This window comes from Coffea arabica, chromosome 2e (assembly GCF_036785885.1).
Source record: "Coffea arabica cultivar ET-39 chromosome 2e, Coffea Arabica ET-39 HiFi, whole genome shotgun sequence".
In the NCBI taxonomy this organism is placed as follows: domain Eukaryota; kingdom Viridiplantae; phylum Streptophyta; class Magnoliopsida; order Gentianales; family Rubiaceae; genus Coffea; species Coffea arabica.
In genome coordinates, this window is record NC_092313.1 from 15,719,044 (window position 1) to 15,731,625 (window position 12,582).

Genomic DNA, 12,582 nt, shown 5'->3' on the forward strand with positions numbered 1-12,582 from the left:
ATCATTTAACTGTAGCATTAACCAAGTAACCTTGAAAGTCCTGATTTAACTTTCAACTCTTCGACTTTTCTCCGGCCCCTCCACCGGCCCCCATTTCCCTGCTCCTTCTTCCCCGGGGTTTGAATCTCCATCAGGAAAAAGTTCGAAACAACGGGGACCACTTACCAAGGTTCGTCGCAGTTGACGTCTGGCTCACCATCACCGTAACTGCACCTGGCCCACAGGGACCACTTACCGTGACTCTTGAAACAAGCCAGGACCTCCGGCTCGAAACATTTTGAGGTCCTGAATCGTTACAAATTCCCTGTCGGTTGTTTCGCGTTTAGGTTGCATATAAACGTCGTCTAAAGAAATCCCCAAAGCCTTTTCTTTCTTTCTTTTTTATTTTATTCAAAAGGTCATCATTTTATGTGTTGAGTAAGTAGCTTCAAAAATATTTACTTATTGCTGGCAAATGTCAAACAATCACTTTGAACTTCTCTCATAAGCCACACAGGAAAGCATGGCTTTCACCTGGTACCATCAATGAGGTTAATGGCAAATTTCGTCAAACCATGACTAGTGCGATTACGTTCCCTCGCAACAAAAGCACTTACTCAAGTGTAGAATACCCTCTACCAAGACATCTAACCGAGAGATTTCTTTGTATCCCATAGTATTGATTCTGTCCACTAGCAAATTTTTCCGATCAGAGTGAATTAAGATTTGTCCAGTGCTCTTCCAATGCCTTCATCAGTGCAGTCCTTATTGCCCCTCCTTTTAGGATAGCAACTTCTTTTTTGCGCCTTGTTGGAATAGCCCACGAAGTGACAAGGCTACCATTCTCATCTTTGACCGCAATACCTACTCCCCTCTGTCCCTGGTCCAATCCATGGCTGCATCAGCGAAAATGAAGGTGGCATGTTGGTTCTGGAATTCTTTGACTCTTGCATTCATTGCCACCAGTGACTCCTTGCTTTCCTTGCATCCCCAAAGTCAAGGCATCGGTTTCTCGATTATTCAGTTGTGCTAATGGCTATGCGCCCTTGTGCTTGTATCCACCACAGTCGCAGCCACAATGGAACATTCGGGTATTTGGATTATACACTCATCCTTAATTACAATACTAGGAGGAAAAGCCCACGCGACGCGTGGGAGTTTAGTGCCTATAATTAAATATGGTTAATAATTATTATTTGGTATTTTGTAGTATAAGAATTAAAGTATGACAATTTTAATATATGATATTAAACAGAAAAATCATAAATTACATATTGAGTTAAAAAATATACTAATATGCAATGAAACAGAATTATAAGATTAGATCAACTACTTTGCATCTAATCTAATAAAACAAATGACCTATTTATATCTGCTCATGCACTTTATGGATATTAAAATCTGTTGTTTAGTTTGAATTTGATCTTAATATAAAGGCAATCCACCATATTATCTTGTCATATAAGTGAGATTTGAACAATTAGCATATTTGAAGAAAATCATTGCTAGTGGAATTTTGGTTCGTGCAAGCCAAATTCTTGAATTTATATTGATTTCAATGACATATCATCATGAGACCTCCACATTCACCAATCAATCAATTATGATTTATTGTATGATTTAGAACATATAGTAAAGCGTATCATTCTAGATAGGGATTACAATCACTAAACATCAGTTTTTGATCTAGTTGCAAAAATATACAACAACTAACATGCTAATTTAGAGGAATAACCACGTCAAATAAAGTACTAAAACATCTTAAACCACTCAATTCAAGAAAACAATTAAAAGTATTGAAGTACATACTTTAGATTTGCAGCCAAATAGTTTTAAGTAGATAGCTAAACCTATTGGCAAATCAAATGAAGTGAAAGTTTTGCCTAAATGGAATCATCAATAAAATAACAAATAATTTGAAAATTATCATAACTAATAGTTAAAACAACAAAAGTAGATGCAATCTGCACATGGAAAAATTTATGATGATAAACTTACTTTAAACCACAAAAATAATTAACAAATGTGATGTCCTCCCTATCATGCCTATCTAACATGGACAATTGAATTAAAGTACTAAAAAATTATCGCACATGCACCCTTCAAGATTACAGATTTTTTACAACAAAAAAGTAGATTGGTTAAAGAAAACATACCTATTGAGATTTCTTACAACCAAAAAGTAGATTGACTAAAGAAAATATACCTATTGATAAAGGTGTTGCAAAATAGGGAAGAGGAGATGTAGCAGCATCCAAATTTAATAGGCTACATGATTGTGGTGGAAAAAAGTTGTAAGTAAATGAAATGTATTTGAACAGTTAAGGGTAACGACCAAGAAAACAAACTTCTCTACTAATTGGCATTAATTGTGTCTTAATATCTATATATCATAAGTTTGCAAATAACTGATGAGAAATGCTTTATGAAATTAAGAGACTTGGATGTTAATACAATTAAATGTTTAGAAGGGCTTTTATGTGATTTTACTAAAACACAAGCTGAATTTAGTTATACGCAATGTTCAATTGGATATCTGTCACCCCTAGCTTTAAATGTCTAAAAGGACATCTAAGTAATTACAACAAAACTAAATTAGCTATAATAACTTGTATTCAATACTCCAATTGCATTTCAAATACTCTTACATTCCCAAAATAGCCCTACCCTTACGGTTGAAATCCAAAGAACATCTTTACACTAAACTCATTATTATATAGTATAAGGAAATCAAAATACTCACCTTAATTTTATGGATTAATCTTTCCTACACTTAAAGTGTATACACTATCAGTTTTGGATGAATGATAACTATGTAAAATTTTAATTTTAATTTGAATTTGAAATTCAATTTTTACACTTGTGTCATGAATCCAATAGTGATAATGTATGCACTATCAGTGTATATAAGATTTACTCTAATTTTATTACCCAAAAAAGAGAGAGAGAGAAGAAAAGAAAAGAAGTGATCATCTTAATTATATTGGACAACTAAGCTTTGTTTGTCCTACCAGGGTAGAAATATAAAGACAATTTTATCACAAGCTGTTTTAATTTTTGAGAATTATTGATATTCAAAACATATATGAACAGACTGTTTCAAAAGAAAAAAAAAGAAGGTAAATATTTTATGCATTAACAGTATACATATTGGCGGGTCTAAATGTATGTAACATATATAAAATTTTATATTTAAATTCAAATTTAGATTATGTGCCATTTATTATCCCGTCAACGTATTAACAGTATAGGAAAGATTAATTAAAAAAAAAACATGAATAGACAATCAATGGTCAGGATCGTCTCACTGTTCTACCAAGTCCGACCAAGTAGACCGGTACATTAACTGGATTTCCTATGGATTCAGGAGCCCATCCATCCAACCCACCGTCCATAGACGGATCTTTCGGCTGTTTAAACATTAGGAGTTATGGCAACTAGACGGGCCTGGGAAAAATGTGTTCCTTCGTACAAATTGATCTTATTTTACACATCCCCTTATAATCACATCAATTTTTTTTGAGGGTTCACTATTTTGTATTCAAATATGGCATGACTGTCTCAAGGCCCAGCTTAATTGGTAAAATTAGTTATTAAGACCTGGCACAATTGGTAAATAAATTGGGGTGAGAACAGGGCAAGTAACTGTGCCGCCAGTGACTAAATTGTACTTTCCGAGTGAGTCATTTTTTTAATCATTACTCACCTTGCATATTAGCATACTGAAGGAGATCGCAAACTCGTCCCGGTCCCGCCCCTTTCATCATTTTTTAAATAATTTATATATATTTTTTTTTTTGTATTTCACATGCTTATTTTAAATTCAGCATAGATTTTACCCCAAAAAAATTTCATGCCCAGAAACAAACATCTGAAGAGAATAGAATAAAAGGGCAAAAAAAATAAATGAATAAAAATTGTAATAATCATTACTCCTTTTTGTAATTAAATATCAATTAATCTCTTTTCCTAAAAAAAAATCTTGATCTCTATAAATGAATGTTGTAAATATATTATAATCTCTCATATTCGAGTTGTAATTTGGTCAATAAAATTACTTAGTTAGCTCTAAAATAATATTTTCTATACATATTAAAAATAGGTATCTATATATATATATATGCGCCGCACGATCGAGTAATCGCGAGTTTTTAAAAATTGACCGAATTCACTTTGTATATAAACAGATACCCAACGGTCTTATGTTCCGAATAGAAAATGCGACCTTCCTAATATTCAGAACGGATTGCTACCATTTCCAAGATCAGCGGAATCAATTGATTTTCTTGCCCTACCCCTAGTAAATAGGAGTATAGTGTAATATTGGTACGAATTCTAAGAACAGCGGATCAATTATCCTATAGCCTAATCGGTAAAATTGGTTTGACAACATAAGGGTCCATTTAACTCTTTGACTTGCCTTTTCCATTATAAAGTTCCAAGTCTATTAACACACACACAAAGACAAAGACCAAAAAAAAAAAAAAACGCGCGCACGCACAAAACAAAAGAATAAATAGCATGACAATGACCCGACCCCCCCCAAAAAAAAAAGGATTAAAATGAAATGCTCTTCAGATTTTCTAAATTCTTTCTTGTTGGATAATCGATCAGTATCGCAATATTTCTTCTCATCACAATCAAATACTTTCAATTCTGGTCATAGGGTCGGACTAGAACGTCAAATCTGTGAGAGGAAGATTGTCATATCGTAGCAGACCTGGAAACACGGAAGTACCACTTTGTTTCAGCAGTGTAAATTTGCACCTCATCCATATTCTGTATCCAGAACGAAATCATGTACGCAGCATAAAAGTCATCTGTGTTCGAGTGTATATGCACTCCAACAGCACCACCAAGAGAACTGGATATCAGTAACTTTCTTGCCAGTATTGTTTTATAGTCGTCAAAATTTACAAGACCTATTATTCCTGCTTTCTTCATAATTCAGCAGGTCATATTTGTCAACAGCATTACGGAGGAGGAGCATCCAAAAGCGTGGAGGAGGAGGCAAGTGGCTCATGCACGACAGAGTTTGTGGAAACAGATAGTGGATTGCCCTCCAGTTGCAGCATGATACTCCCAAGTATTTCAGTCAGAAGCTTCTTAAACTCATCTTCTTTAACCAACTTCCCGTCATCCGCATCTAACATCTTGAAAGCTTCATTTATGATATTGTCGATCTGCAGAGATTAGATAAAGCGTTTGGTAAGATGAGCTTAAGACCGGAGAACCTCTAATCAGCCTGAGAAGTACCCAGTTCGAGGTGAAACTGCACCAAGCTTGAAGACTGTTCCTTTTACACATTAAGCCAAATACAGATTCTATAAATAGGTCAAAAAGCTAATCGATTAACTTGTACATAGCTATTTCTTCAACTATCCCTTACTCTGAATTCCCAATTGGAAAGGCAAATCTCATGTCATAATTAGTAGTAAAAATGACCTAACCTCGAAAGACTGATTACCTTTTCAACACCACCCACTGGAGGTAAGCCAGATGATGGGGCCAGAATATCAAGAGCAACACGCAGATATTGTTTTGACAATTTTCCACTGCGATCTCTTGGAATACTTTGTAAAGAAGTATCCAGAGCCTGTAGAAGGATACCATATGTCGAGTTAATATGCAGAACACCAAAGCTATAGCCTGAACTATGATTTTGAAGAACAAATTGATGCACATCAATGTCCATGCACAATGTCTGAAATCATGCACATCAAAGTCCAAGCACTATGTCTGAAATCATTTCAACACTTTCAAAAGGCTTGCTGTATAATTTATCTTTTCTTAAATCAGTTGGACGAACTCGAGATGAAAATGATGAAGATACCAATATTTGCACAGGCCTATAGCTAAACTAGAATCCACTAGAAAAGAGATATCACTAATAAAGTGCTCAGAAGACAACATAAGTTGGATGCAACTGCTCTTAATTTACCACCAGCAGAAATTATGTCACTTTACCAACCTTATCCAGCTCAAATTTGTTGGATAGCAATCTTCTTATACCACTTCCATCAAATGTATTCTCAGTATGCGCAACAATCACAGGCTGGTCTTTCAGAAGTTTTGCAACAGTCCCTGCAACATTCTTGAGCTCACCAAGAAATGTGTCTTGTGAAACAGGGTGATCAGGGACACCACCATAAGATTGCAGCGCTGGTTCTATGATGTTGCTTCTAACCTACAGAAGTAAAGACCTCTGTTAATCTGATAAATAACATAGTTACAGGTTCCAACTTGGAGGCAGTTAACTTGAACAATCGACTATATTAAAACCATCATGAGATAGTAACCATCACATTGCAAGAAACTGAAAAAGGTAACTTTGAGATTGGCTATGTGTCGCACATCACAATGCTCACAAATGTTTTGCATGGTGTACAGCAGTAGAAATGGTCAAGATACTTAAAAGAAGAAGAATTAACACTGGCTAGGCATGGTTCCATTAATACAGGAAATTCATAAGGAAAAACTATAACAGGACTAGATTGACTTCTTACCCAGGAATCTGAAGCAGGTGGCACTCCTTGTTCAACTGTAAGTTTCTCAAGAGCCTTAATGATGTAATCTTGGACAGATGCATTAGGTAGTTCTATCTCAGAGAAAATGGAAAGGACCTCTGACTCAAAACTGGGGCTCTTAAGAAACTCAAGGAGGTCTTCACCATCGATACGAAGAATTACAATAGGATCTCGTTTTAAGCCAGCTGCCATCCCTAGTAAAATGTCCGAAAGAACCTCTTTAAAATCTTTCTTGCTTACTTTCTCTTGTTTTCCGTGGGTGAACTCATTAAGAACCTAGATCAAAATAAACAAGTTAATTAAAGCAACCTATGAGACAATAACGAAGCAAATAACAGAGAGCATGAAGTAATAGGTGCCATATACTATATTCCCCTGAAATAAGATCTATAACCTTCCAAGGTGGCATCAACATTCCTCTTTTAAAATATTATGCTTTATTTGTCGTACATGGCAACGTGATTCAAGGAATGACACAATATTCCCGTCTAAATAGACTTCCGATGAAAGATTAAGAAGCTATCTTCATCCCTAATCTCAATTGACTAAAAAACATTTACTCCTGCTTGAAGAAAATAAATTCAACCAAACTGAATGCATGAGATTGCCAAACAAGCATTAAACATAGTAAAATCCAGTATTTTCAATGTCTAGGAAACTCTTACAAGACGGGATGCACATGTTAAAACGGTGCAAGTTTACCACACAGGCTGCCAAGTGGCGCTGCAGTTTTTGAAGCACGTCCCGCATGCATTAATATTTTGAGCATCCTAAAAGGAACCAGATAAATCGATGTACAGTGTAAGGTTTGATATCCAGTCCATTAGATCCTCAACAACGTTCAACCATCAGGCTTTAGTTCAACTTGCAATTAAAGAAAACAGTAAGCCCAAGATAATATAGGATGCCCTAGTCCAAGTGCAACCGTAGTACCACAAAGGTCCTGTATTCTATCTACAGGCAAGTAAACAGTGCTGCTTCCTCATGTCTCGTGTATAAAAGTTCAGAAAAAATCCAGTAAAAGAGACTTTTTGCGCAAGACATCTAAACAAAAGGTTGGATTCGTGTGTGCAAGGTCACATCATTAGCAAACGGCTCCACCAGTGAACCATGCTCAAGTTATCTTAATTCTAGATATTACAAGTTACAATATAATAATACTCCTAATTCCGATTTCTTCAACAAGACACTTAGATGAACAGAAAAGGCCAAAAATTGACAGGATTTTTTTTTTTTTTGGGGGAAAGAAAAGAAGGGGGGGGGGGGGGGGGGGAGGGGGGAGTCTAATGAAATTGACTAACAGTGCTGTGTCACTCAGTTACACTATTCTCCAGCTACAAAGAATTGGATAGCCTCTATCCCCATATTTTAAGGACAAAAACAATAAAGGACATGCGATCCACATTTTGGCACACTATTCGCCCCAAAAAAGAACGAAATTAAATCAAGAAATAAAGAAAACAAGTCATGAAGTCGTATACCATACAATCATATCATTTTACATAAACTCATAATCAAGGATAATGCAAATCATTAATCTCGAAATGTAATAAGGATAATCTACTAGAGGGTTCCAAAGAGTACTAAAGGAACTAAGTTTATACACGTAATTTGAGAGCGCCCACTCTAGACGCTTCAACCATAATTTAATTAAGTGATGAAACTTGACAATACAAATTAGACCACACAAAACAAAGCAGAAGAGAGAAATGCCAGTTGACCTTGTTTGTTGGAAAATATTAGTCATAATAAGGCGTCCAAGAAATGTACTAAATTTTCTGCCCTAAATCCATATATGTCGCATAAAAACAAGAGCTACAGCTTTCGGAATATAGAAGTGTGCAAAAACAAGTAGCAAAGAGTTAACCAGAAAGTGACAGACAAGATTGTGCCACCAGCCGAAATACATACATATATATATATATATATATATATATATATATATATATATATATATATATATATATATATATATATATATAAAAGAACCCAACAGGGGACCCAAAAAAACCCAACAAAACAGGAAAAAAGAAGAGTTTATCTTCAACAGAAGCCATACCATTTTTCTATAGGGGAGAGGGCTACTCCTTAAACAGCTTTAAACGGAACTGGAAAACCCCAAGGGAAAAAAAAAAGAAGATAAAATGAAAAAAAAAAAAAGAAGACAAGACTTATGAAATGAAAAAAGAAGAGTTTATCTTCAACAGAAGCCATACCATTTTTCTATAGGGGAGAGGGCTACTCCTTAAACAGCTTTAAACGGAACTGGAAAACCCCAAGGGAAAAAAAAAAGAAGATAAAATGAAAAAAAAAAAAGAAGACAAGACTTATGCTGGCAAGAAATCGCGAACCCTCAGCAAATTCTTGACCCTGTTGAGCCCAAAATCTTGAATGTTGATGAGTGAATTAAAAAGTTAAGGGAGATGCAGTCTTGGCATACAAAAGATAGCTTAGTAAAAAAGTAACTCTAGTTGAAAATGGCGAAAGAAAGAGAGAAAGAAGAGAAAAAAAGGGGGTAGAGAAACCTCGGAATAAATGTGATCAGAGTCAGGAGAAGATCCCCGAGCGGGTAATCCAAGGGCAGCACCTATGTCAGCCACAGCCGGTTGCAACTCTTTGACAGAAAGTTTACCGTCACAATCCTTGTCCAGTTCTTGAAACTTATGATCCACAAAGTTACTAAAAACCTGCTCATTTCCAACCAACTCCATTATATCTGAACCGTCCATTACCTCCTGACTCCCACTTTTCTTCTTCATCACATTATCGCAGATTTCCTCCATCATCCTCCGTCCTACTTTTGATTAACACCACACCACTAAAGCCCCTAGCCACTCCTTTTCTCTTTTTCTGCTGCCTTTATTTTTTTTTTTCTGTTTATCTTTTTGGTGCGACTCCCGTGAGCCTCCTCTTCTTGGTTCTGTCAGCTTAAATACTAGTGGTAGCAGAAATAGTACTACTTGTTGCGGCACATACAACTGGACTCTGATTGCGCTTCTTCTCCAATTGCACCACCCGCAGGAGTTACCAGTAGAAACCTACCTCCTTTTTGGCTTTCTTTACTTTTTCTTTTTGCTTTTTCAAGTTAAGTTTGTGGTATGGACACCTGGGGCGGTTGTCGAAGGAAGGAAGAATATCAATACTGGAAAAGTCGTACTAGTGCTTTTTGGCCTTTTCTGGGGTACTCTGCTGACGCGTGTCCAAAGGACGCTGATTTTCTTGGGTTTCGTATGATGCACGAGACTGGGTACGTGGCAGAAGGTGATGAAAAGGAGAGGCCGTGTCAAATTGTATGGGCTGGGTGGAATGGTGGGCTGTCTTTAGCCTGACGATTGGTCAGAAGTTGACTTTGAATGGTAGGTGTTTCTTGGGGCCTTTTGTTGGGCTATGGGCCCTCGGGCTCACGATGATTGCCTCTGCTAATTGTTTGTTGTCTTCCTTTCTACTACTACCACCTAACTTTTTGGCCGCTAGGCAAATTCTTGTTTTCTACGTATCCCTCGGCATGGAATCTTCGGTCTCGTGTCACTCATAAAATCATCAGTGTAATATCTAATTTTAACCGGACACTTGACATTGTATAAAAGAGTGATACTAAGTTATGACTGATTAAGCGGCACAAGGACATGATTTGCTTCCCGACTTCCTGCCTAAGTCTTGGTTGCGTTTTGTGCTTGTACGAGTATATTTTCATTTGCGTTTCAAATTGGCGGAGTATCAAATACCAATTGTCAACAAGCTGCACGCAAGCAGGGAATAATTATACGATGCTCCATACATCAAAAACAGCTGGCTGCTAATATCCTATGTTGTCAGAGATTAATTGAATACAAGCGCAACGTCCCAAGTAAGTGTAACATATCTACTTTGTGAAAAAATTCTTTTAGCATCCAATCTAGGTTTGTAGTAAAAGAATTCGGTCTGTTACTGAATATAGGAAGGCAAATTAAGTCCTGAATTACAAATAAATATACACATCTAACAAGTTCCGATTAGTTTTCCTTCCCCCTGGAATTATGAGCGGTATGTGGTCGAGACCTTGACCCTGGCTGAGAAGAAGCAAACTGCAAAATCTCAAAGAATTTAGTCTGTCCATAACACGCAGCCTTCTGCCAAAGCAACATCCCTAGCATCATCAACCTATTTTTCATGCGTAGCAGATTGCTATCAATCTCCTTCTCATGCTTGGCGATACATGGCTTGAGAAAACAACTGTGCACATTTGTTGTTCCCTGAAACAATTCGAGATTAAAATGAAATGCAGCTAATTGTTAGTAACATGAAATGTGTAAACTTAAAAAGAGATTTGAGTCAAATTAGTGCGTACTCTTGTTCCAGGATACCACAGGTAGACGCACAATGCAAACTTAGCTTCACCATACAGAGGTAACCTTCAACAACAAATCCACCATCAACAATAAAATTAAGGATTAAAAACAAAAAAGCCCCCCCTCCGGTGATTTCAAAATATACAAAACGACGCCTCATATTTTGAACTAAATTGTAAACTAACAGAATTCATTAAACTTAACGAAAATGACAGTCTCGGCTGTTAAACTTACCGTATTCTGTTAAGTTTATCGTTAATTTTACCGAATTCTGTTAAATTTTTCGTTAAATTTATCGGATTCCGTTAAGTTTAACGAATTCTGTTAGTTTACAATTTAGTTCAAAACATGAGATGTCATTTTGTATGTTTTGAAATCATTAGGGGCTTTTTTTGTGTATTAGGCATACCATAGAGAGTTTTTTTGTTTTTAACCCTAAAATTAATGAGGTTTAAGTATGTTACTATTATTATTGTTTTCTCCTCGTAAATGGTTTACACCAAGAAAAAATAGCGGGAATTCTTACCATGACATAAACAGGTCTCCAACTCTTTCAAATACTGTGACGGCTGCAAGTAAAATCCTAAGGGGAAAAGGGAAAAAAAAAAAAAAACAAAGGGATTTCATTAGCATATTATACTACTTGCTAACATGTAGAAGAAAAATGCAAGAGTAGATGAACTAGCAATTCATATACCAGTATTGACACCAAAACAGAAGCTGATCGATGTCTGGCTCATCTTTTTCCAGCGTCTTAAAGCATTCATATGCTGGATAAACATATCCGAAAACCATCCTGTACAGTTCAAAACTTGGCTATTTAAGTATTTCCTTGAACGACTTAAAAAAAAAAGTTAGCACGAGTACTGAAAGAGTGACTAAAGCGTACAATAGTGGTCTCGTAAGCAAAGAACCCATCATCTTTAATCTCTCGTTCTTGAATCTCAGATGTCAACCCTGTTCATTCGATTTAGATTCAAAACAAAAGGCACTAGTAATTCAATCAAATTAAGTAGTAACAGGATAACGCATGGTGAGATTAATTGTGTACAAGTCTTGAACCATTCTTTACTTGGTCACTCTACGTTAATGAAAATCAATTGCGCAAGTGGATTAACCGAAAATGAAAATCACTCACATACTTCGACTCCCGAAGCCAGAAATTGAATTTCACCCTTTTCTTGAGCGAGGGAGAGGAGTGAGTTTGGGTTACGCTTCTTCGCCTAAACAATCTGATAAAAAACATGAGTTGCTGCAGTTAATCAAATCGTCGCGTACTCTTGGTTGGAAAAGATTTTTGAGACGGCAGCGGTGAAGCGTCACTACTCTCGGGATGGCTGGGGCCTTTAAGCTTGAACAATCCTCTGGGACTTTGCAAAGACGCCGGGAGTCCGGGGCAGGACTCGCCTCGCATTGGTCGAGTCGGCAACTTGACACCAATTGCCAAGTAAGCGTCCTTTCGCAAGAGTCGTTGGTGCATGGGCTTTCTTGCTCCTGGTCACCGGAACCGGATATTCATCTTTGCCGTTTCCATCCATGCGCTATTTTTCCTCTTGCGCAGGCCATATATATCTTATGAATTAATATTTTCAACACTGTCCACTTATATAATGACGGATTGAATGTATATCACATCATTTTAATTTAAATTTGAATATCATATTTTATATATATGATATATATCTATACTTATTAATGTATACAGTGTCTGTTCACTCTTCTAAGAATCCCGTCTCAAAAGCTTTTCT

General features: G+C 36.4%; 2 protein-coding genes across 3 annotated transcripts; both read right to left on the reverse strand.

Annotated features, from left to right (window-relative positions):
- Window positions 1–4,558: 4,558 nt before the first annotated feature.
- On the reverse strand, window positions 4,559–9,625 carry LOC140004103 (uncharacterized). The gene is made up of 5 exons (XM_072079242.1): window positions 9,032–9,625; window positions 6,486–6,782; window positions 5,951–6,166; window positions 5,447–5,575; window positions 4,559–5,162 (listed from the first exon to the last, which is right to left on the reverse strand). The coding sequence occupies exons 1-5, from the start codon at window positions 9,290–9,292 to the stop codon at window positions 4,953–4,955; spliced, it is 1,113 nt and encodes a 370-aa protein (XP_071935343.1). The 5' UTR covers window positions 9,293–9,625; the 3' UTR covers window positions 4,559–4,952.
- Window positions 9,626–10,402: 777 nt separating this feature from the next.
- On the reverse strand, window positions 10,403–12,109 carry LOC140036731 (putative HVA22-like protein g). Of its 2 annotated transcripts, none has more exons than XM_072079243.1 (6): window positions 11,973–12,109; window positions 11,724–11,791; window positions 11,532–11,630; window positions 11,361–11,417; window positions 10,834–10,897; window positions 10,403–10,738 (listed from the first exon to the last, which is right to left on the reverse strand). In XM_072079243.1, the coding sequence occupies exons 2-6, from the start codon at window positions 11,753–11,755 to the stop codon at window positions 10,499–10,501; spliced, it is 492 nt and encodes a 163-aa protein (XP_071935344.1). In that variant the 5' UTR covers window positions 11,756–11,791; window positions 11,973–12,109; the 3' UTR covers window positions 10,403–10,498. The 2 variants fall into 2 exon arrangements, with proteins under 2 accessions (XP_071935344.1, XP_071935345.1); XM_072079244.1 differs by having other exon boundaries at window positions 11,977–12,083.
- Between the last annotated feature and the right edge of the window lie 473 nt (window positions 12,110–12,582).